Consider the following 24,588-nt stretch of genomic DNA (forward strand, 5'->3'; position numbering starts at 1 on the left):
TAATCGTGTAAATACAAGACAGCTGGACTGTTATTACAGTTAAACAGATGACCTGTTTTTAACTTTGAATAGTTTTGACGTTTTCTCAAATGAGACAAATCTAGAACATAAACTGAGAAGATGTATATAGCTTGCCTTAACCGTATTTCGGAATTTTCTGTTTTAATGCTTTTAATTTAATACTTGGTTTTTGACTTCAAATGGTTTGATGCGAGCGCCACTGGCGAGTTTTATGTATAATAAACGCGTACCTGGTGTATTTTAAACTTAACAGCCTAGTATTTTTGATGAGTTCTTGCCATCAATAAAGTTATTTAACGACGAACTTTTGTCCCTCCCTTGTATTTGGAAAATTGTGTAAGAATATTTAGTTTTGCTTGGAATTCAGTCCAAATTAGTATTAATACTATGAGAATCACTAAGTATATTCTTATTCCGGATTTAAAAAAATCATAACTTCTAGAATTGAGAATGAATACAAGGAATTTGTCAAAAAGACAACAATCCGAGCAAAATACAGCCAGAAAATACCGCAACCGGGGGCGGACTTCATCTGGTCCATAAACACTAATATAGAACGGCACAATAAACACACACACACACACACACACACACACACACACACACACACACACAAGATTAACAAAGAGACTGACAAGCGCCAATCTGCTGCTGGGTTTAACATGTTTTGTGCAATCTCAAACTCCCCCTATATCTCTAGCCAATGTGAGATAAACAAACAGCAATGTGCAAAATATAAAACCGTTTCAAAGAAGCGCGAGTTTGATGTTAGAATAGGTAACAGAAGAATATAAGAAAAATTGCAATATCGACATAAATTAACAAAAGGACTACTTGCAGTTACTGACATGATCTAGCTTCAAACCTCAATTGAAGCGATTGAAATATTATGTCTTCAACATATAATACCTGTGTTCCACGCAATGCCTTGACAAAAGGGGTCTCTTTTTGAGCAAATTTTCCAGTAGGTGTTCTCTCTGAAGTTCTGTTTTGATTTTCTTTCTTCGTATATACGCACTGGTTGTATTTCACTTCTTTATTTATCTAAATATAAAAAAAAGTATCATTAAGTTTATATAAATGTTTACATATACTTAATTGATTGTCGTACATTGAATACGTGATTGACAGAACCTGAGTTTTTGGACTCATATAAAGTTATATAGATAATTATAATATGACGCGCTTCTTTCGCTTTGTAAATAAACCCATGCTCAAAATCCAATAAAATGTGTTTGCATATGCGTATATTGACTACTACAGAAAAATAAATTTTATTAAATTGGCATGCGTTTAATATATTTCATAAACTTAAAACACTTTTAAACGCTTAAATGATGCACATGTTATATTATGACTACAATTTCAATTCGCAATTAACATATTTGACCAATCGGAATCGAAATAATTGATGCAAGCAATACTTTATTGTAGTTTTAACATAAGTAGGTATTATATTCGTGGTGTTTTAGCCCTCACAGTATAGATTGCATCACTTATTTCTTAAACCATACATGGACAATACCGACTTGAAATTATTCAGTACACTTTTCCAGATCTTGGCCATCACACGATTTTTTAAATTTGTGATAACGAATTAATTGTTATTCAAGTCGGATCAGTCTATGATGCTGAAATTAACCTCTGACCATGAATTTGAGTATATGATAAAAATATATTTTAATTCGTTATCACTATATTACTCAGTATAATACTTCCATGGTGATATCGAATTACAAAATCGATAAACCTGTTATCACGATTTTCTAAAATTCCTGATCAGGAATTCAATTCATATCATGCAAGTACTAAATGGAATTCCGTAGTTATGGTTAAACGTTGCCAATCTGCTGAAAAGTCACTGCACAGGTATATATGAGCACTTTTAAAGAATGTATTGATGACTTGTTTACCGAAAGTTTGATAAACTAACATTAAAACAGTTGTTTTTACAATCTAGTATGTATGTTTTACTTTCTTTAAAGTAAAATGATGATAATAAACATTTTAAGGAATACAAATCGTATTGTCTGGTCATATTATTGTCAAAAAAATAAAATGTGTTAAAAATAACTCAATCATCTTGGAATAATATCACATAATACAATTTTCTGAAGTATATACCTCGGTTTCTTTGCTACTTATAGTTTCACCAGTGTGATTAGATTGGTCTGTATTTTTCAAGTCGCCTTTTGGATCTTTGGTTAAACACTGTACCTTTTTGGTAACTTTTGGTTTTGTCCTATCGTCAATGTTTGACTGCTCTATTATTTCAACTTGAGTCGTCACCTCCTATTGAAAGTTACTCCATAAATATTTTTAGAAAATAATTTTATTTTTACATTTCAATGTAAACAGCTGTTACGGGACCTTTTCAGTGAACATACAGAAAAATTAAATCTGAGCAACCAAACAACTATCAATTGCATTCGAAAATAGAAAAAAAGACTTAGTAAATTCCATGGTTTTCTCTTGTAGCTCTTTTAATTGTACTACATTTTGCCATGCCATGGCCGTATATAGCTTCTTGTACAGTACGAGTTAAGCTTCTCGTAAAAAGCCGTACTGTTACCTGCATTTTTTTTTTCTCATTTGGTCTGCCTCTGATTGCGATAGCTGTACCATAAGAAGTCGTACAACATATCCTTCCTTCCATATTATATTTCTAATTACTAGTAGTATGTCCAACAAAAGTATGTTTTCTAATTGGTGCTATCGTACATTTTCGCTCATTATTTGTATAATGCTGCTGAAGAAAATACACTTTCGTTTTTTATTTTTATTATGCTTAGATGAAAAACACATTTTCGTTCGTTAATTTTATGATGCTGAAGATTCAAAACAGATATTTTCGCTCATTATTTGTATTAAATGTTACAAATGAAAAAAATATTTTCGTTCTTTATCTGTATTATTCTGCAGATGAAATACAGAGATTTCGGATCATTTGTATTAATATGCTTTAGATGAAAAACACGCTTTTGTTCATTATCTGTATTATGCTTTAGATGAAAAACACATTTTCGCACATTATTTGTATAATGCTGCAGAAGAAAACACACTTTGTTCTTTATTTTTATTATGTTTTAGATGAAAATAACATTTTCGTTCATTAATTTTATTATGCTGCAGATTCAAAACAGACCTTTTCGCTCATTATTTGTGTTAAATGTTGCAGATGAAAAACACATTTTCATTCTTTATCTGTATTATGCTGCAGATTAAATATAGATATTTCGGTTCATTATTTGTATTATTATGCTTTAAATGAAAAACACACTTTTGTTCATTATTTGTATAATGCTGCAGATGAAAAACACACTTTCGTTCATTATTTGTATAATGCTGCAGATGAAAAAAAAAACTTTCGTTCATTATTTGTTTAATGCTGCAGATGAAAAACACACTATCGTTCATTATTTGTATAATGCTGCAGATGAAAAAACAACATTTTCGCTCATTTATTGTGTAATGCTGCAGATGAAAAAACTTTTCGCTCATTATTTGTATTATGCTACAGACGAAAAACAAACATTTTCGCTCATAATTTGTTTCATGCTATAGATGAAAAAACAAACATTTTCGCTAATTATTTGTATTATGCTGCGGATGCAAAACCAAAATTTTTATTCATTACCTGTATAATACTGCAGATTATAATTAATATTCTAAAACATTAGACTATTAAAAAAAAAGGTGACATACATATGCAGACTTACTCTATTATCACTGGTTTCTTCCTCTGTCAAAATTACGCTCTCTTCGTTTATTTCTTCAACTTGTTTATTTTTATTTTTCTGTAATTATACATGGTATTATTCTACGTTGTGCTGATTGTTTTAAGTACTTTGCAGGAATAAATTGACTGTTAGTTTTCTCGTTTGAATTGTTTTACATTTGTCATTTCGAGGCCTTTTATAGTTGACTATGAGTTGTGAGCTTTGCTCATTGTTGAAGGCCGTAATTTTGAAGAATCCTAGTTGTGAATTTCTGTGTCATTTGGTCTCCTGAGAAAAGTTGTCTCATTGGCAATCACACCACATCTTCCTTTCTATAATTTTCTCAAATTATTAGAATTTTTGGTAAAATGATATACATACTACGTAGGATAGGCTCGGTTCCCTGTAAATGTAAACCTCATAGCCACAGCATTTTGAAGTACGTAAAAGTTTTTCAGAACTTGCATTCAATTACCACCTATTTCATGTTTATAGTAAATAATGATGGTGCATTGGTGTTTAACGTCTAGTGTCCATGTATCTTACACATCAGATCATATATAATATGAATATGAACACTGCCTATTTATAGACAGAAAAAAACGTGGAATCTGATTTTCACGTACGAGCATTTTTTTTTTTATATATATCAGAGGAAGAACAATTCACACTATTTGTGTAGCAAGAACTGTGGTTGGGTTCATATTGTTCAATTTAAATTTTTCTGTGAAATGATTTGTGAACTGATGTAAGTATTTTCCTGTTTAATTCGTTTGGTTATTGTGCGTCTTTGAATTTCTGTCTGATAAACGCAAACCAAAATCTCCATTTCAAAGGAGCACAATTTGTTCCCATTGTTATACAACCAGTCTTTAAATCACTAGGACAACCAAAGAAAGCAAATATATATCAATTATTTCACATAACTAAAAGTTAAAATCCCACCGCTATAATACTTGTTGGAGTTCTAATAATTCAAACCTTATGTTCCGATAGTTTCATATGGTCTCGTTTTTGTTTTACTTGAAGTGGTGTCTGTTTGGGTTTTGGGAGTACACCACTCAACTGGAGACTACGCAATCGTTCATCCTCAGCATCTTCTAAAGCTTGCTCTTTTTTGCAAACTTCTGCCTTTAATTAAAGTTAACAATATATTTTAAAAAATATGTAAATTGACAATATCCACATCAATTCTTTTTTTTTTGACGAGTTGTAAAATGCATTTGTTAATGAAAAATTCAGCTTTCGATCCTGAAAAACATATTTTGATCTTTTAGTTTGGAATAAATGCAGTTATAATTTCATTTTCACATATTTAAAAGTGGTTTTTAGCTCACTGCCAGCTAATTGTGATGAAATGTGATATAAATATAAATGTAGTGCATCAATTTCGTTGCACATCTGGCGCATTTCAGATATAATATGTAAATGCCGTAAGTAAAATTTCCCTGAAGAAAAAAATCATATATAAAATAGTTTTCTACTAGCCTCATACATTTTGTTTGGCGGTATCTTAAACTAGCAGTGAGGTGTACGCTTTTGACTAGTGACTATAGGGCCTCAAATATGACTTTCAGATTGAGATAAGTCATAATAACATTAAACGGTTCAAATTCTTCTTCATAGATCTGCAGTTAAGAAAAGTAATGTCGTTTTAGTGATGCTCTAGGACAGTATATACGGAATAAGCGTTAAAAATGAAATATCCAATATTCATTTCATTGTGACAAATGGACAGAACACAGACACAAATGGTCTATAATAACTATTTTTAGTAGAAATTCTTCTGTATTTTGAAAATGAAGGAACAACAAAGGCTCGATCCGATGAAGACTTTAAATTCTCTGTGTCAAAGGGTGAAATGTTTGTAAATGAACTTTAATTTGAAAACAGAGATGTTATTCATGAGGAATTATACTATTGAGAATACTTTTATCTAAATATTTAAAAAATTAATTAACTTCATATTGATTAGACCATCATTGTTAATCTAAAACCGCTTGATTTTGATTGCATGTCCCTAGTCGCTTTATTAATGTACATGGATTAAATTATTTAAAATTGTATCGATGAACCAAATATTTATTGAACATGGATCACTGAAGATGAGAGAGAGAGAGAGAGAGAGAGAGAGAGAGAGAGAGAGAGAGAGAGAGAGAGAGAGAGAGAGAGAGAGAGAGAGAGAGAGAGAGAGAGAGAGAGAGAGAGAGAGAGAGAGAGAGAGAGGGGCGCCGTGTCATTCTTTTCTTACCTCTTGTTCTATTTCGAGCTTTTCAAACATTTTATCTATATAGCGTTTGTCATTTATTCTGATGACATCTGTTCCCATTAGGTGTTGAAGTCTGGAACGAACCTTCGCTGTGGACAGTGCACTATAAAAAAATGAAGGCAGTATAGAATTAATCTGATATAATCTTGATAAATGCATACAATCTTTACCCGTTAAATCTCTGTTTAAATTCGTATCTTATGCATGTGTTCACTTCTATTGGCGATTTTTAACAAATAAATACATTTACATGTTTCTATATCTCCGAAATGCTGAAATAAACACTAATATAAAGGGAAGTAAATTGGAATGTAAAACAATTATCAAGACAAAGAAAACATTGTTAAGGTGAGAGTTTTGATAAATTTTTTAGCTTGATTTGTTTTATGTGTAAGTTGTAAAAGTTTCCCTCTCTTACAATTATTGATACATATATAGCATTCAAATATTCAGTTGTAAAAGAGGGACGAAAGATACCAGAGGGAGAGTCAAACTCATAGATCGAAAATAAGACACAACACAGAAATCTAAAGACTAAGCAACACGAACCTCACAAAAAACTTGGGGTGACCTCAGGTGCTCCAGAAGGGTAAGCAGCTCCTGCTCCACATGTGGCACACGTCGTGTTGCTTATGTTATTACAAATATCAAATTGTAAAAGTCACGTATTTCAATTAAGATTATGTCTGCTTTATGAATTAGTTTTGCGTTTGGTCATTTTCAAAACCTAACTGCTAGCCAGCTCGAAAACACAAACATAAATTAAACAAACTATAATTACCTACACATGCCAGCCATCATTCTTGTTCAATGATTATAAAGATCTATAGACATCAGCATAAAAACAATCGTTTTGAAATAATGGTTTTGGACATTTTTGATTAAATCAAAAGTCCCCTCAGAGCTATATAACAACACATGTAAAATTATCTCAACAAAAACTTAGAAAGGTTCAAATAGTCTGCTAGTATGAGTATCTTTTGCCATCTTGGGTTGTAAAAAAAAGAGAATTTAAGGTCCAGATTTTAAACAAGTTAGCACAATTTTAAGCAGGAATGCAGATAACTAATGTGAATATTCATTTAAAAGAACAAATGTAAACGATTATATTTTAAATATTAATATTGGTAAAAGTGTAGATGATTTTTACTTTATTTTTAATTTTTATGAAATAGACAGGGGCGGTTACCGTAACTCTGAAATAGTGCATTTTCTGAAGGAATCTACATGGAATTTTGCTATTTTGTATTCTAGCCAGAAAAAACCTACGGTGACCCTATCTTTACTGTTGATATTCTCAAAGCATTTACTAAAAGCTATCTTCTCGTATTTTATTTTACAATTCTATCATTTAGTTTAGCTTTTAATCATATAATGATGTTTTTTCCTGTATAATCCATACAAAATGTGTCATTTTGTCACAATCTGTAACTTGAGAAAATGCGCGGTGACCTATCATTTTTATTATATTTTTAAACATATTTTAATGAAAACTACATTTTGGCAAAGTATGAAGAAATTCTATCATTTCTAATTTAGACACCCGGTATACCTTAATGTACTTTTGTATCATTTAAAAACTTACGAATCAAAACTAAATTCATTAGAATCCCAAGAAAATTCCACAACTTTGGCTTCCATATGTTTCTCTTTGGCATTTTCCATATTAAAATTAGTTAAGAGTTCATGAACAATTGCTTTATTTTCTTTCCTTAGAATAGATTCCTGCCGCAAAAAGCGTGTCCCGCGAGATTCTGCAATATTTGATTGAGAAACAAACAAAGTCGCCGTGCTTCCATACATTTCTTCATTATTAATTCCTTTGAAGACTTTCCGAAGCATCATTACTTAGTTTTGTTTTCTTTTTTGCACGCAAAGCAACTATTATCTAGCGTCAAGTTTCCAGATTCATGAACTTGAATTATCTTGGTTGTATACAGTATTTATTATGCATGAGCAGTGAGAATAGACGAAAAACCAATTACTTTATAAACAATAGTGATTATGGGTGTAACAAAATAGTCGATAACCCTTATCGGATTCTATTTTAAATTTTCAAGAGTGTGCATCGTCATAAGTTTTATGTTAATTTAACGTTTATTACTTTTGACCTAAAATAATTATTGTACGGTATTAAAAGTCTACCTTAAAATCGGTATAAAATTTACTATTATATGATATATATAATAGTTTATCCATATTCGGAGATCGAAATTAATGAAGAAAATCACGAGAAGTTTGATTGTCTGACTTGGTTAGGGAACTGATATAATGTTCAGTGTAGAAACTTAGTACATTCTTTCTTTGGGAAAAGTTCGAGGGAAATAATAATTTTGAAAATCAATACCCTTTGCCTGTTAAAAATCATTGGATATCTTTAAAGAATTTGTGGTTCAAATGTGCCGTTTCGATCATCGATGCTTTTTCTTACGACCTTGCCCTTTATCCTTTATATCCTCTCGTTCATTTAATTTATAATTATAAGGAAACAAGATAAGGCACAATAAATGATATTTTGAATATTAACCATTTATGGAAAGTCAAACCCCGTACCAGTGTGTACTCTTAGCCCACAATTTAACGTTTCTCAAGGCTTATGTTCGCATTTGTTTACTTTATTATTTACTTTCAAGTGGTTTAAAGTATCAAATCATAATTTTCTTTTAAGTATACAATAAAACGATGAGTGCATTTAATTTTCTGTTCAAACAAGAGGGGCATAAATTTGCTATTATTTTTTAAATACATTTGTCAGATTTTGAAATAAAGCTTAGTCCAGAAAAATAAATTATTAAATACTTCAGTTATACGACTGGTTTATGATGTCTATACACGATGAAATCACTGGAAAACTGTTAATTTCTTCCCAAACAGCACCAGCTGTAAGCTTGGTTTAACATCTTTGAGATGCTCTTACTGTACCGTTCTCAGAATGTCCCCCAAACCTCACCAGTTGTAAGCTTGGTTTTACATCTTTGAGATGCTCTTACTGTACCGTTCTTAGATGGTTCCCCCAACCTCACCAGTTGTAAGCTTGGTTTTACATCTTTGAGATGCTCTTACTGTACCGTTCTCAGATGGTTCCCCCCAACCTCACCAGTTGTAAGCTTAGTTTTACATCTTTGAGATGCTCTTACTGTACCGTTCTCAGAATGTCCCCCAAACCTCACCAGTTGTAAGCTTGGTTTTACATCTTTGAGATGCTCTTATTGTACCGTTCTCAGAATGTCCCCCAAACCTCACCAGTTGTAAGCTTAGTTTTACATCTTTGAGATGCTCTTACTGTACCGTTCTCAGAATGTCCCCCAAACCTCACCAGTTGTAAGCTTGGTTTTACATCTTTGAGATGCTCTTACTGTACCGTTCTCAGATGGGTCCCCCAACCTCACCAGTTGTAAGCTTGGTTTAACGTCTTTGAGATGCTCTTACTGTACCGAGTCTCAGAATGTCCCACTACAGGGTAGATAAAGACCTTCTAAACAAATTCTTTATTTAATGTCGCCTACCCATGTCTTGAAGGATTTGGTATATATGTAGGGATTTTTTTTTATTGTTTGGTCAACAACATAAGTAACACGTTTTAGACTTTAAAAAAAAATTAAATGATTTGTGGCTTACATTTCTCGGGTAGGCTGCTTTTGATGTGAATAGGTATGCAACATTAAACAATTTTTATTTTATGTTTGGCCTACATGTAACATGTCAAAAAGTATGTGCTCTGGAATCATAAATCGGTTATCTGAAAACAGTTTATTGGATATTATTGGTTACTTTGAAGAAATATCAGTGATACGCAGGGTTAGGTATAATTGTGTGTTGTTTTTTTTTTTGTTTTTTTTTTTTTTGTTTTTTTTTTTTTGTCATTTTCTAAAATAATCAAACATCTCCTTTGTTTTAGGAATTGTATATTATCAAAGTATCAAAGTTAACGTACTAGATATTGATGTATTAATTAATGGGACCTAAATGAATAATTATAAGATTGAAAGGCGACTGTAGGAGATATAAATGTCTTGGGCGTATATATATCTTTATTCTCAATAAACAGGTATAGAGAAGACAATTATGTACAATATGTGTAAATAATCTTTATGAATTTACATAGTTTAATCAATTCTGATTTGTTTTTTAAAGACATCATCTGTTTTTATTTGACAATATTTGCATTTTTTTTAAATAATAATAATGTGTCAGACAATGTTTCCTGTTTTCTTCAAAGTATTTACATTCTTATATATAATGCAATTCCTGACCAATATCATTTTTGTTACATAGAAGACACACTCTATTGTTTCTAACTATATTGTTCCATCTACCCTATTCAATAGGGAGCTTGTGATTTGTGGTCCTAAATCTACAAAAATCAATAGACAGTTTGTTCCCAAGAATTTCAAAATAACCTTCTTTTAAAAAAAAATCTTTAAAAAGTTTGTAATTTAGTGCTTTTGGCGAGTTTTCAAGTAAAGAATGCCAGACTTGTACATACTGATCTTTAAGTCTAAGTTTGATGAATGAAACTAACCACTTGCAATTTATAAAAGATTGCGAGTCCCATACATTTGGGATACCACATTCGTTCAGAATTAACCATGAAAAATTCACATTGTCATTAAAAGACATTATTGATATATAAAATATATGATAGTTTTGTCTCTTTACCAGAGTTTAATTTCCCCCAAAATGAAATCAATCTAGTTTTTATGTCCAAGTCTATAGGATATCTCCCAAGCTCCCCGTAAATCACATAACAGGGTGTAGATGTTTTCAGACTTAATAACAATTTACAAAATTTTAGATGTACCCTTTCAATTATGTCGTTATTGCCAATACCCCATACTTCACAACCGTACAGTAGTATTGGCTTTACCATTTTATCAAATAAATCCAGCTGATTAAATATAGAAAGATTATGTAGACGACCTAGTCTTAACACTTCGTAAAGAGCCTTGTTAGCTTTTTCTACATTAAACTGTTTTGTTTTATTAAAGTTGCCTGTTCTTGTTAGAACTATTCCTAAGTAGTTAAATTCATCAACAATATCCAGTTTTTTTTCCATTAAATAAAAATTGAAAATTACCGTGATGATGGTCGTCTCCTTGAAAAAACCACGACATTTGTTTTATCAACATTAACTTTTAGCTTACATACATCTGTGTAATCTTGGAAACAATCTAAAAGTTTTTGGAGTTCAGTTTCTGATTCGGCCATCAAAACAGTATCATCAGCGTACAGAATGATAAAAAGTTTTTTAAAAATGTCAAGTTTTTCCTCAAGCTCTTTTGACACTGATTTTAGGCCCTCTAGGTAACAGTTTTGAAAAAAAGAATCAAGATCATTTAAAAATAAAGAAAAAAGAAAAGGCGATAAATTTTCGCCAATGAATAAACTAGCTGTAGACTTGATATATTCGTTTATTATACGATCATCCCCAAATGCTTTATCATTTTTCAGGTTTTTGATGCCCTTAAGAATTTCGTCACATGTTTTTGCGGGCTTGTTCAAAAATATCTTGAGGCAATGTTTTGTTATTCCATATTGAAAAAAATACACCAGTATAACCTAGCCGCATGTTTGTGTTATCTACCCAAACCCTGTCAACATACTTCTTAATGTTCTGTGCTTTCAAGCATTAAATGTATTTTCAGACGCTATGGGCATACTATCCGTTTATAAGTTCCCGTCTGATATATTTAATATAAATAAAAGATATCCTTATAGAACAACCATTTAGCAAAAATAGCAAAAAGGGCTAAAAGGGGGGGAATGGGGGACCGGGGGTTGCAAATATTGTTTTTCTTCAATCAAATAGGTATTTTTTTTGTAATCAATCAAAATAATTTTTTTCTTCAAAATTTAACGCCATAAGGTATTGGGAAAACCTGGATTCAGAATAATTTATTTTTGTCATCTGCTTCACTACAATAAAAAAAAAATACGTATAGGGAATCAGAATATTTTAAGGAGAAAAAATACCCCCTTCCCCTTTTGAAGTTAAATGGTCGTTGCCTTATACATCCCCCCCCCCCCCATCCCGATTATGCTTCTTTATTTGCCTTATTTCATTACAATTACAAGCTTGCATTGGGAATAGTGTATATGCACCTCTACTTTTTCAACGGGGCGGACATATAATTTTCTCTCTAAGAAAGCGTAAATATTAGAAAGAAACCTTGAAAAAAAAGATAGTTGCGAAATAATTTATAATTTTGATTTCGAATATATCTTTAACACGGGTATTAATAAAAGGTGAGAGTAAAGTCCGTGTATATAGCGACATTCGTTGTACCTAGTTTTATTGTGTTTGTGTCTCATAGATGTATACATTATTTTATACTGCACTCGTTCTATTTGAGCACTCAAAATGTGTTGACTGTATATTTGTATGTCATATACAGTCACTGACACGATATCGCTTTTCCTCATGAATATTTAAATAGCAATTGCCGAAACTAGATTTAATTATTCATACGACCTTTTCAACCTGTTCTTGTTTCCAATGTATACAACGAAGCGTCGAACGACTCAAACGTATTTCTTTTACAATTTAAAGAAAAAACATATTTCACTTGCTAATACTTTTTGTTTGAAACCTATTTTAAATCATTATGTTTTATGCTTATTGTTGATATTTCGTATTTATTCACCATCGAGTGCGGGTTTTAAACAAGTAATGTACATTTCATCGCGTTTTATATTTTTCCGACTGATACCGGTATGATGCCTTTCAAAGGGGAATTTACCCCAATATTTAAATCAAATAAATAACATTTACAAATTTTAAAAACATCAATTGAATTTTTTTTCTAGATTGCTCCTTACAATTCTTTTGTTCATCGACATACTTACTGGTATCCCGCCTTTTCTGTCCATGTAAAACAGACGACTTCTTTTCTTTTATATTTCTTTTGTATATCTTTCACATTTATTATTTTATGTTTCTTTTTCTGTGTTTTTATCTTTACAGTCCTTTTTATCTTCCTCTTCTTTTTCTGTCTTTTTATCCTTACGGTCTTTTTTATTCTCCTGTTTCTTTTCTCCATCTTTCAATGTCGTTTCCATTGACAAGTTTGACGTCACAATATGGTGAATTCACTTGACGTCGATGGGGGACAATTTTTTATTTTGATTTGATTTATTTTCTTTTCGTTTTATACCGCTGCACTTCTTGGCCTTAAAGTTTTGTAAAAATAAAATGCAATACTTTTTCATTCAGTAAAAATTGGATAAAATTAGCCAAGCCTTTAACTTTACATTTGGGTTATAAACAGTAGATGCAATATCTTGATAGTCATCTGGAATATTCTACTTTTTATGTATATGAAGGAATGAAAGACCAGTAAAACATCAGAAAAACTTAGCATTTTTATTTTACAAAAAAATCTACATGCAAAATGTTATACTAATATAAATAACTTGTTACATCGTATCAAAGTAAACAAAGTACGACCATGTTCTATTCTAATAACTTCCATATTGATCTGTTGTGGTCTAATAGTCCTAAAATGTAAAACACAGGATTTTAACAAAATGTCTTAGCTCGAAGGTAAAAAGCTCAATAAAGTGTGAAGTATTTCATGAATATAAACAAATAAGGGAGACAACATATATCTTTCCTCAATAAATCGATCGAAACATCCTAATTTTATGCGCATCTGCACTTATAGGATCTAACAATTTTATTTTATGCCCCACCTACGTTAGAAGAGGGGCATTATGTTTTCTGGTCTGTCCGACCGTCCGTTCGTTCGTCCATCCGTCTGCCCCAGCCGCAAATTTTCGATTTTCTCTCGGTCAATGGCTAATAATGACCCGTTTTCCTTCGATTTCCTTACTTTAAGAAACATCAGTATTTGACATTCCCCATTTCCATTTTCAATTTTATTTGATTATAATGAAAATGCTTTGCATATAGAATGGGCTTTTGTTATAAAATATTGTATATACATAGTTCAGTCAAAGTTATTTGACTCTATTAACATCAATACTATTTAGAACATTACACCCTCCTTTCGAAGTAGCCTAGTCCTACAGACAGATCGATTGGTTATCTGTCGGACAAGTCTATTTAAAGGAGGGTAGTTTTCCTGACCTAATAATGCCTTCACGGTTTAGCTAGAAAGCAAGCAAACCAAAGATATTACCTTTACCTACACACTCAATGGAATCAGCTGTACAATATACCGAGGTTCTATTTTCCATATCTTCAAAATCTAACAGATTTATTTTGAAATACTCGTATACACAATAAAAATGCATAACGCTAAAGCAGTAAATAAAGATTTTCTAGAATTTTCTGATAGACATCGACCATGTATATAAAAGAACTTCAATCTTGCATCCACATTTTGAAAAATATTACTGACAATAATTTACTCAGACAAATATCTGTTTACGTGTAGGCCTGTATTTTACACGTTTTTAGCTAGAATAATATGGTTATTGTAGCTGAGATGAAAATTGCTAACTTTTGCGATTTGAACTAAAGACAATATACTAAGTTATGTCCAAACGAAGGGGCAATTTCTTATCATTTAATCATTGGCTGCAAGACTAGAGTTCCTTTCTATTTTTTTCATATATTACCTCGGGTTTCCTATAAGAAAAGAAAATGTGATATCATCAGCATATATACTAAAAATACAAAATCGAAACTAACACTATAAGATATATCATTAACATAATATAAGAATAAAAGTGGACCCAAAAAACATACAGGCACATACATAATGTAGAGTTTGTACAGTTTAAATTTTGCATTTATTTTATTTTTTTTATTCTGCAAAGTTTTAAATGAATCAAACAAAGGATAAAGAAGTTGGTCCACACAGAAGGACGGACAGACAGATATACATATATATACATATACAAGTCTAAATTGAAAACTACGTTCAAACCTATGATTGCGTTGGATAAAAAACCACAGTCAGCAGGGTGTAAGAACATCAGTTGTTCGACCTGTTAGTCAAATGCGTTTTGTTAAAATATACTTTTTCACTCTTTTGGGAAATGTTGTTTGTGCTGTAATTAGACCCTTCTCTCTCTCTCTCTCTCTCTCTCTCTCTCTCTCTCTCTCTCTCTCTCTCTCTCTCTCTCTCTCTCTCTCTCTCTCTATATATATATATATATAGATATTTCAGCTGATCTGTTACTATTCCATCTTCATGCCTTATATATCATGTACTGTATTACGACGCTATATTAAAACTGACGAGGAAAGGTATCACTCGGCCACCGAAAGCTTTATTTTTGTGAAGCCGAGGTGGTTGAGTGGTCTAGCGCGCCGGATGAAGTGCAGGCGATTTGGTGTCACGATATCTCAGTAGCCGGCGAGGGAAGAACAAGCAAATTTACAGATCTAACATTGGTGGGTTGATATTTAGACGAGTTATATATCAAGGATTGTATCTTCCTTACGCAAAGCCCTGATTCCTTTCATGGCATCGGCTATACTTTCTGTCCATTTTTGGTTTTATTATCAGCTCTTCAATTTTTAATAAGTTTTGGATTTTTAAATAATTTGACCTCAAGAACCACTGAAGAGACATTTACTATCGAGATGTGCAACTGGAGCATATAATGTGTACTGTTCATGTTATGACTCCCACTGTGTCGATATCTCTACCAGTGGACTGTTAATCCCCAACTTCCGAAGCAAGGTTGTCGGCTCTCCGGACATTCCCGAAGTCCTGCGTTTAACACCATTGCCATCTGCCGTATTGGTTGCCGAGTTTTATGAGCTTCGGTCCTTGCTTGGAAGTTGATTACTCCCCTTATCCTATGGTTTTGTTGTGGAAATTTGTCTTTTTGGCAATCCAACCACAACTCCTTTTGACAAAATATCCACATTCGTATAAATATATTGATTATAGAACGAATTGCACACAACTTTCAGTTTTAAAAAGTTTTAATGGTAATTTCTATAAATTTTCTGTTACAAAACTTTGAATTTATGGAAAAACTAAGGATTTTCTTATCCCAGGAATAGATTACCTTAGCTGTATTTTGCACAACTTTTTGGAATTTTTGGGTCTCTTCAACTTTGTACTTGTTTGGCTTTATAACTATTTTGATCTGCGCGTCACTGATGAGTCTTATGTAGACGAAACGCGCGTCTGGCGTATTAAATTATAATCCTGGTTCCTTTGATAACTATTAATAGTACTTACCATTTTGCGAAATCGAATCCAAAAAACCTTTTCGTCATCCATGGCATCATATAGTCAAATATCACTGGAAGTGGATAAATATATGAAAATAACACTCGTTTTTGTATTTCTACTTTTTAAAATCAAAAATATGAAAATAACAAGTTATAATATAAAGGGTCTCAATCCTAAATATTTTGAAACTGAGTCAAGGATGTATGAAGAGCTATATGACAGATATGACACAAAAAAGAGACCTCAAACTTTGAGTCCATATGCATGGCAAAATTCGATATCATTGTCTGATATTGGTCTAAAGTTGAAAACCATGCGTGCTAAAATTCTTCTAAAGGAAGAATTTAAAAACTGTTTTCACAGTGAAAACAAATGTGCTTTAAAGATGTATTTGAGTTAGAATAAATCAATGAATTTCAACAAAATTCTGTCAAAAGTAAAATCACAAAAATACTGAACTTAGAGGAAGATCAATTGGGAAAGTCCATAATCACATGGCAAAATCAAATAACAAAACGCATCAAAAACGAATGGACAAAAACTGTCATATTCCTGACTTGGTACAGGCATTTTCAAATGTAGAAAATTGTTTCAATGTGTTTGAATACAAATGAAAATTGTTTCAATGTGTTTGAATACAAATGAAATGTAACAGCAATATATAATTGACATAACAGTAATATAAACTATGAGGGCTTTGATGGGGTTTACAATAATTGACATAACAGTAATATAAACTATGAGGGTTTTGATGGGGTTTACAGACATAACAGTAATATAAACTATGAGGGTTTTGATGGGGTTTACAGACATAACAGTAATATAAACTATGAGGGTTTTGATGGGGTTTACAGACATAACAGTAATATAAACTATGAGGGTTTTGATGGGGTTTACAGACATAACAGTAATATAAACTATGAGGGTTTTGATGGGGTTTACAGACATAACAGTAATATAAACTATGAGGGTTTTGATGGGGTTTACAGACATAACAGTAATATAAACTATGAGGGTTTTGATGAGGTTTACAGACATAACAGTAATATAAACTATGAGGGTTTTGATGAGGTTTACAGACATAACAGTAATATAAACTATGAGGGTTTTGATGGGGTTTACAGACATAACAGTAATATAAACTATGAGGGTTTTGATGAGGTTTACAGACATAACAGTAATATAAACTATGAGGGTTTTGATGGGGTTTACAGACATAACAGTAATATAAACTATGAGGGTACAGACATAACAGTAATATATACTATGAGGGCTTTGATGGGGTTTACAGACATAACAGTAATATAAACTATGAGGGTTTTGATGGGGTTTACAGACATAACAGTAATATAAACTATGAGGGTTTTGATGAGGTTTACAGACATAACAGTAATATAAACTATGAGGGTTTTGATGGGGTTTGAAGGGGTTTACAGACATAACAGTAATATAAACTATGAGGGTTTTGATGAGGTTTACAGACATAACAGTAATATAAACTATGAGGGTTTTGATGAGGTTTACAGACATAACAGTAATATAAACTATGAGGGTTTTGATGGGGTTTACAGACATAACAGTAATATAAACTATGAGGGTTTTGATGAGGTTTACAGACATAACAGTAATATAAACTATGAGGGTTTTGATGGGGTTTACAGACATAACAGTAATATAAACTATGAGGGTTCTGATGGGGTTTACAGACATAACAGTAATATAAACTATGAGGGTTTTGATGGGGTTTACAGACATAACAGTAATATAAACTATGAGGGTTTTGATGGGGTTTACAGACATAACAGTAATATAAACTATGAGGGTTTTGATGGGGTTTACAGACATAACAGTAATATAAACTATGAGGGTTTTGATGGGGTTTACAGACATAACAGTAATATAAACTATGAGGGTTTTGATGAGGTTTACAGACATAACAGTAATATAAACTATGAGGGTTTTGATGGGGTTTACAGACATAACAGTAATATAAACTATGAGGGTTTTGATGGGGTTTACAGACATAACAGTAATATAAACTATGAGGGTTTTGATGGGGTTTACAGACATAACAGTAATATAAACTATGAGGGTTTTGATGAGGTTTACAGACATAACAGTAATATAAACTATGAGGGTTTTGATGAGGTTTACAGACATAACAGTAATATAAACTATGAGGGTTTTGATGAGGTTTACAGACATAACAGTAATATAAACTATGAGGGTTTTGATGAGGTTTACAGAATGAATAGAGAATAAATGACAAAATGTGCCGAACAAATGGAAAAAAAAAGAAAGAAAGAAAAAAAGAGAAAATAAGGCAAAGACAACAACCCAACCAAATAAAAAACAACAACAGAGGGTCACCAACAGGTCTTCAATGTAGCGAGAAATTATATATATATATAAGTACGTCTGAGTCAGTGACAACTCTACAACAGATGTATCCATCGGATCGCCATCAATGATGGTGATACATGGCTGTGTACATAATGTATATACAACTCGTCTAACATGTTAACTTTCGCAAATTTTTGGTTCTTCCCTCGCATGGGTTCGAATCCCGGCGAGGGAAGAACCAAAAATTTGCGAAAGCAAATTTACAGATCTAACATTGTTGGGTTGATGTTAGACGAGTTGTATATACATTATGTACACAGCCATGTATCACCATCATTGATGGCGATCCGATGGATACATCTGTTGTAGAGTTGTCACTGACTCAGACGTACTTATAAATATAATTATTTTCTGTGACTGTATATTACATTAATTTGTAAGATCCTTTACTATAGATAATTTAGCTGATCTGTAACAATAACATCTTCATGCCTTATATATCATGTACTGTAGTACGCCGCTAGATTAAAACTGACGAGGAAAGGTAACACACGGCCAGCGAAAGCTCTTTTTTTGAGAGCCCAGGTGGTCGTGTGGTCTAGCGGGACGGCTGCAGTGCAGGCGATTTGGTGTCACGATTATCACAGTAGCATGGGTTCGAATCCCGGCGAGGGAAGAACCAAAAATTTGCGAAAGCAAATTTACAGATCTAACATTGTTGGGTTGATGTTAGACGAGTTGTATATATATATATATATATATATATATATATAAAATGAATATATGATATACATCGGTACAACGGAAACACCGGACTTGTACCTTTATATATACATAATAGGCAAATGTATAGTATGAGTTGGTAGCCACGAGGTTTTATGGTTAAGATAAATGAGTTAAAGTTAAGAATTTGTCTCTTTAGGTTCTAATCCCTGAATTGTCATTGTTGTCCCTGTTCCCTTGTTTTTCTGTTTTTGTTATTGTGGGTATTTTGAGTAATAAAAACGAGTTTGGACGTTTATTATCGGATTATTGATGGATAATATTCCATATATTTGTCCATTTTTGTTTTATATAATAGAATCAATATAATATGATTCCATCTGTTTTATTTCATACTTTTACAAACGTTTATTTGCACAAATTCCTATGCTAGAAAATCGTGACATGCATAGAATTTGTTTCTTGTTAGAAATTTAGGAAACATATTTATTATATGCACTATATATGTGCTCTGTGTCGGGTTGTTGTCCCTTTGACACATTCTCCATTTCCATTTTCAATTTTAATAGCAATAAGTTCGAATATATATTTTGTAAAAACAGATAATATGCAGATGCCTGATAATATGAAGATCTTAAAGGACAGACGTGTTGTGTTATATGATATTTTTTTTTAAATTTTTTAACCATTTAATTGTGATATTTAATTTATTGAAATTGAGCGTTTGACATCCATTGTATCTATATCACATAATGCGCTGCTAAAATAAAGAATACAGAATAAATAATGTGCTAAACACATAGAGAATACAGAAAATTGACACAAAACATTACAGAATTCATAAATGAAGGACCCCTCCCCCATTCCAGATTATTAGTCTATATGTAATGACATACTTTTTTCACATAACTGATCTGCCAACCAGAGCCGTAAAACTGAATTCGATACCATTTTTGTTGCTATCCCCAAGCCTGCCACATAGTCATCACAAAATCTTATATTCATGCTTTTTTGCACTGCAATTTGAAGAAAAAGATAACATTAACTTAAAGTTTGATCATTTTGAGAGAATATTCTCAAGTTTATGATTAACAAATATTCTCCTAATGCGCTGTCATTTTATTTCATGTGTAATATTTAATACTTATTATAAGAAAAGAATTGACTCGAAGTAAGCTCCGGGTTCATACTATTGTGTATACGCATCGCTCTAGGTGCCGCTATAACTATAGTGTTGTTATCGTATTTATAGCGTCGCACTTTCGAGTCCGTCGTAAATGTGGCCGATTTCGAAATTTGCAGTCCGCTCAAATGAAAAGCAGACGATTACTACCTATTTGTGTATTGGATTGCATAACAAACGTACAAATTAAAACACAATGAACATATGTAATTGATATAATCTATACTACTAAAGGAAGAGACCGATTTCATTGAGCCGCATCTCCTTTTAAAATATACTTTTTTTTCACATAACTGATTCGCTATCCATAATTGTATAACTAAATTCGATACTATTCTTGTTGTTACTATCCACAAGTTTGGTTGTCTATAATCGATTAAATTAACATCGTTTGATCTTTCAATTGGTGGATATTTGTCTCATTGGCACCGTACCACATCTCCTTATTTTTATGAGGGTCATTTCCTCTCTCCATGAAATAAAGATTTCAAAGGTGTAGGTATATTCATACATAATCAAATCTAATTAATTTGACCTTAAAGTTCATTTTTTCAAGTTTTCAATAAAAATTTTGGTGCAAAATGGTATTTCTGGAAGTAAAAATGAACTGTACATGTTAAATCGTTTTAACCCATTTCATTTGTTTGCACCTACCATAAGTCAGGAACCCGATGTTCAGTAGATGTCGTTTGTTGATGTGGTTCATAAGTATTTCTCGTATTTTGTTTTTTATAAAGATTAGACCGTTGATTTTCCCGTTTGAATGGTTTTACACTAGTCATTTGGGGGCCCTTTATAGCTTGCTGCTCGGTGTGAGTTAGGCTCCGTGTTGAAGGCCGTGCCTTAACCTGTAATGGTTTATTTTTATAAATTGTTACTTGGATGGAGAGTTGTCTCATTTCACTCATACCACATCATCTTATATCTATTTGTTTTACAAGTTACGGGAAAGTTTTGGGTACATCTTATTTATACCCTATAGCTTTTTATTTTTTAAATTAAAAAGAAATATGCCAAAGGGGTCAACAATTTAAGCTATGTGACTGTCAATTTCATGGGGTTGGGTCGCACAACCCGGGTACTAAAAGCACATGCACTTGTTTGAAAAAATACTTAAATACTTTACGTGTTATATCAAAGTATATAGGTAATCTTATTTTAAGACAAGTGCCTGTGACTAAAGTTGTGGTAAAAAGCCGGTGATTTTTTGAGTAGTTTAATGGGACACTGTCCGAATAAATTTTGAGCCTTGTGTAAGTACGGCCTGATTTATGTAAAACACAATAAACGAAGAAAACAAACATGATATACAGCAACAAACGCAACCACTGAGTACTGCCCATACGATCCCAGGGAATCATCTCAAATACGCAGTATTTCACTTGTGATACTTGTATATAAATTTAATCTCTTTTACATTTTGAAATATATTTTCCATTTTTTCTGAAAATAAACAGTACAGACTGAATTATTAAATGAAAGAAGAAAAAAATTGCTAATTACTGTAATCCTTCCAGGATATATCTGTGTCTTTTGTAGTACCAATATTACGAGGTTGTCTTCTAAAATCATCCGTAAAACCTTGTCTTCCACGTTCGTTGTTATTTCTTGAAAATACACTTCGTTCATAAGACGTTTGATCTTCTGGAATGTTCATTAATGGCAATTGTTGCAATCTGTTATCACGTACCATTCCACCATTTTGCTGCCATTGCGAGTTATACTGGGCTGCACCATGTTGGATAAAGGTCACGAGAAACAGCAATATACTCAATGCAGCAGACATCGTTACTCGTATATACCTTTAGAGAGAGAAAAAGTATTACATACTGATTTTTTTAAAAGTTATCTGAATGGGAAACAATTGTCACAAAAAGGAATTTATCTCTACATAATTAAAGGAAATGTGTCTGTCATTCAGACATTTTTTTTATAAAATATATTACATTGATTCGCTATTCAATCTTGTAGCAGCTTTATCATATTGTCGTTTTTAAAAGGACTGTGTTTCTTTCTTAAGCCCCAGTCCCACTAGACCACGATCGCACCACGCTAACCGCGATCTAAAATAAATTCAGATCGTGGTGAGCTCGCAGTAGTCGCCTCTCCTGTACATGGCATTTTCCATACCGGACCTAGTTTCATCCTTCGACTGATTTTGGGACCTTGGACTTAAGGCCCTATAGTTAAACATGAGCATTAGGATACGACCATTTGATTTTCAAAAGGGGGATGCATGGACAAGCTTGCATTACATATATTCGGAATTTCAATACTGATGATTTAACAGTAAATGGAAATAGGAAATGAGGTACGAGTGCCAATGAGACAACTTTCCACCCAAGTCACAATGTGTAATAAACATGTGAAAGCTCTCTTTGGTGGATGAAATCGTAAATACACATGAATACACGCTGAAAGAAAGATTCCATACTAACGGTTACAGACTCAGATCTATGTACTAAAAACAAGACGACGAGCAGTATTATACAGTGGAGGACTCAGATCTATGTACTGAAGACAAGACGACGAGCAGTATTATACAGGGAAGGACTCGGATCTATGTACTGAAGACCAGACGACAAGCAGTTTTATACAGTGGATGACTCAGATCTATGTACTGAAGACAAGACGACAAGCAGTATTATACAATGGATGACTCAGATCTATGTAATGAAGACAAGACGACTAGCAGTATTATACAATGGATGACTCAGATCTATGTACTGTGTAGACAAGACGACAAGCAGTATTATACAGTGGAGGACTCAGATCTATGTACTGTAGACAAGACGACAAGCAGTATTATACAGTGGAGGACTCAGATCTATGTACTGTAGACAAGACGACAAGCAGTATTATACAGTGGAGGACTCAGATCTATGTACTAAACACAAGACGACAAGCAGTATTATACAGTGGAGGACTCAGATCTATGTACTGAAGACAAGACGACAAGCAGTATTATACAGGGGAGGACTCAGATCTATGTATTGTAGACAAGACGACAAGCAGTATTATACAGGGGATGACTCAGATCTATGTACTGTAGACAAGACGACAAGCAGTATTATACAGGGGAGGACTCAGATCTATACATGTACTAAACACAAAACGACAAGCAGTATTATACAGTGGAGGAGAGGAATGTCTAAATAAAAGTTAACAAACTGAACCCATAACATTTGTTGTGTAATTTTTTTCAGTTTTACATTTTTTGGTGGTTACAATTTTCTTTTAGAAAGTAATGTTTTGGTTTTATTTATTTCTTTTTAAGGGGTAGGTGAGGGGGGTCCTTGGTTATTCGTTAGGTTGAATATGCAAATATGTAGTTTTTATCAATTTTATTTAGAGGGGGTAAGGGTCGAGCACATTGTTTACCTCCCAACCGGTATATTTGGCAAATACAACTTGCTAGCATGATATATCTGTACGGAAACTAATATTATTTTCCATATCTTATGATGTCAGAAACTGATGAAACGTTTTTTCTCTCTCTATTATAATCACATAAATCTTTGAAGAAAATGATAATAATTAATAAACCCGTCTGTTTAGAAATATTTTACTATGCTCCGAGTTCTAAAAAAAAAAAAAACAAAAACAAAAAAATAAACTTACCTAGCTATAATTGTGTCCACTTAAAAATAAATACTACCGGGACATGTTTGTGTAAATAAATGTTGTGAAGAATTACACCATGCCGGATAACATTACAAGATTAGTAATCATGTTGTCATTAACGAATCTTATCACCAGTCTATTACCAGAAGTCCATTACTAACTTAATGTATACTATGCAAGTACTTCTTTTAAGGGGGCAGTTTTGTCAATTTAAGGATGTTCGCTACTCTAGATTTTGACTTTTTGGCGATATTCGGAATCCTCTAGTTTCATCCATATAATCTCAAAATTCTTTTACGCACTAACCCTACTTTTCTTTTCATACTTTTAATCTCACATATGGGTTCAGTGGCCATTTTTGAAAATATTAAAAAATCATTGTTATTTTTTCACAGATTTTGAAGGAAAAAAGAGCATCACTGAAGAGACATGTTTTGTCGAAATGCGCATCTGGTGCAGATAAAAATTGGTACCGTTAATGTTATTACTACCACTGGGTCGATGCCTCTGCTGGTGGACTGTAAGTCCCCGAGGGTATCAACAGCC

General features: G+C 32.4%; 2 protein-coding genes across 6 annotated transcripts in view; both read right to left on the minus strand.

Annotated features, from left to right (window-relative positions):
- Positions 1–13,094, minus strand: part of LOC143063739 (uncharacterized) — a 29,118-nt gene extending 16,024 nt beyond the window's left edge. The window contains exons 1-6 of one of the 4 annotated variants that reach the window (XM_076236092.1): positions 12,856–13,094; positions 5,992–6,112; positions 4,722–4,871; positions 3,741–3,818; positions 2,146–2,313; positions 931–1,065 (exon numbers count right to left, since the gene is read on the minus strand). In XM_076236092.1, the coding sequence (XP_076092207.1) occupies positions 931–1,065; positions 2,146–2,313; positions 3,741–3,818; positions 4,722–4,871; positions 5,992–6,112; positions 12,856–13,049 (846 nt within the window). In that variant the 5' untranslated portion in view covers positions 13,050–13,094. Of the gene's footprint in view, positions 1–930; positions 1,066–2,145; positions 2,314–3,740; positions 3,819–4,721; positions 4,872–5,991; positions 6,113–7,594; positions 7,934–12,855 lie in introns of those variants that run through there. The other 3 variants (XM_076236093.1, XM_076236091.1, XM_076236094.1) reach the window with 3 other exon arrangements.
- Positions 13,095–13,358: 264 nt separating this feature from the next.
- Positions 13,359–24,173, minus strand: LOC143063740 (uncharacterized). 2 transcript variants are annotated; one of them, XM_076236095.1, is made up of 5 exons: positions 24,040–24,173; positions 21,922–22,220; positions 20,132–20,251; positions 16,176–16,239; positions 13,359–14,602 (listed from the first exon to the last, which is right to left on the minus strand). In XM_076236095.1, the coding sequence occupies exons 2-5, from the start codon at positions 22,202–22,204 to the stop codon at positions 14,560–14,562; spliced, it is 510 nt and encodes a 169-aa protein (XP_076092210.1). In that variant the 5' UTR covers positions 22,205–22,220; positions 24,040–24,173; the 3' UTR covers positions 13,359–14,559. The 2 variants fall into 2 exon arrangements, with proteins under 2 accessions (XP_076092210.1, XP_076092211.1); XM_076236096.1 differs by lacking the exon at positions 24,040–24,173 and adding an exon at positions 22,857–22,956.
- Between the last annotated feature and the right edge of the window lie 415 nt (positions 24,174–24,588).

Source organism: Mytilus galloprovincialis, chromosome 2 (assembly GCF_965363235.1).
Source record: "Mytilus galloprovincialis chromosome 2, xbMytGall1.hap1.1, whole genome shotgun sequence".
Classification (NCBI taxonomy): domain Eukaryota; kingdom Metazoa; phylum Mollusca; class Bivalvia; order Mytilida; family Mytilidae; genus Mytilus; species Mytilus galloprovincialis.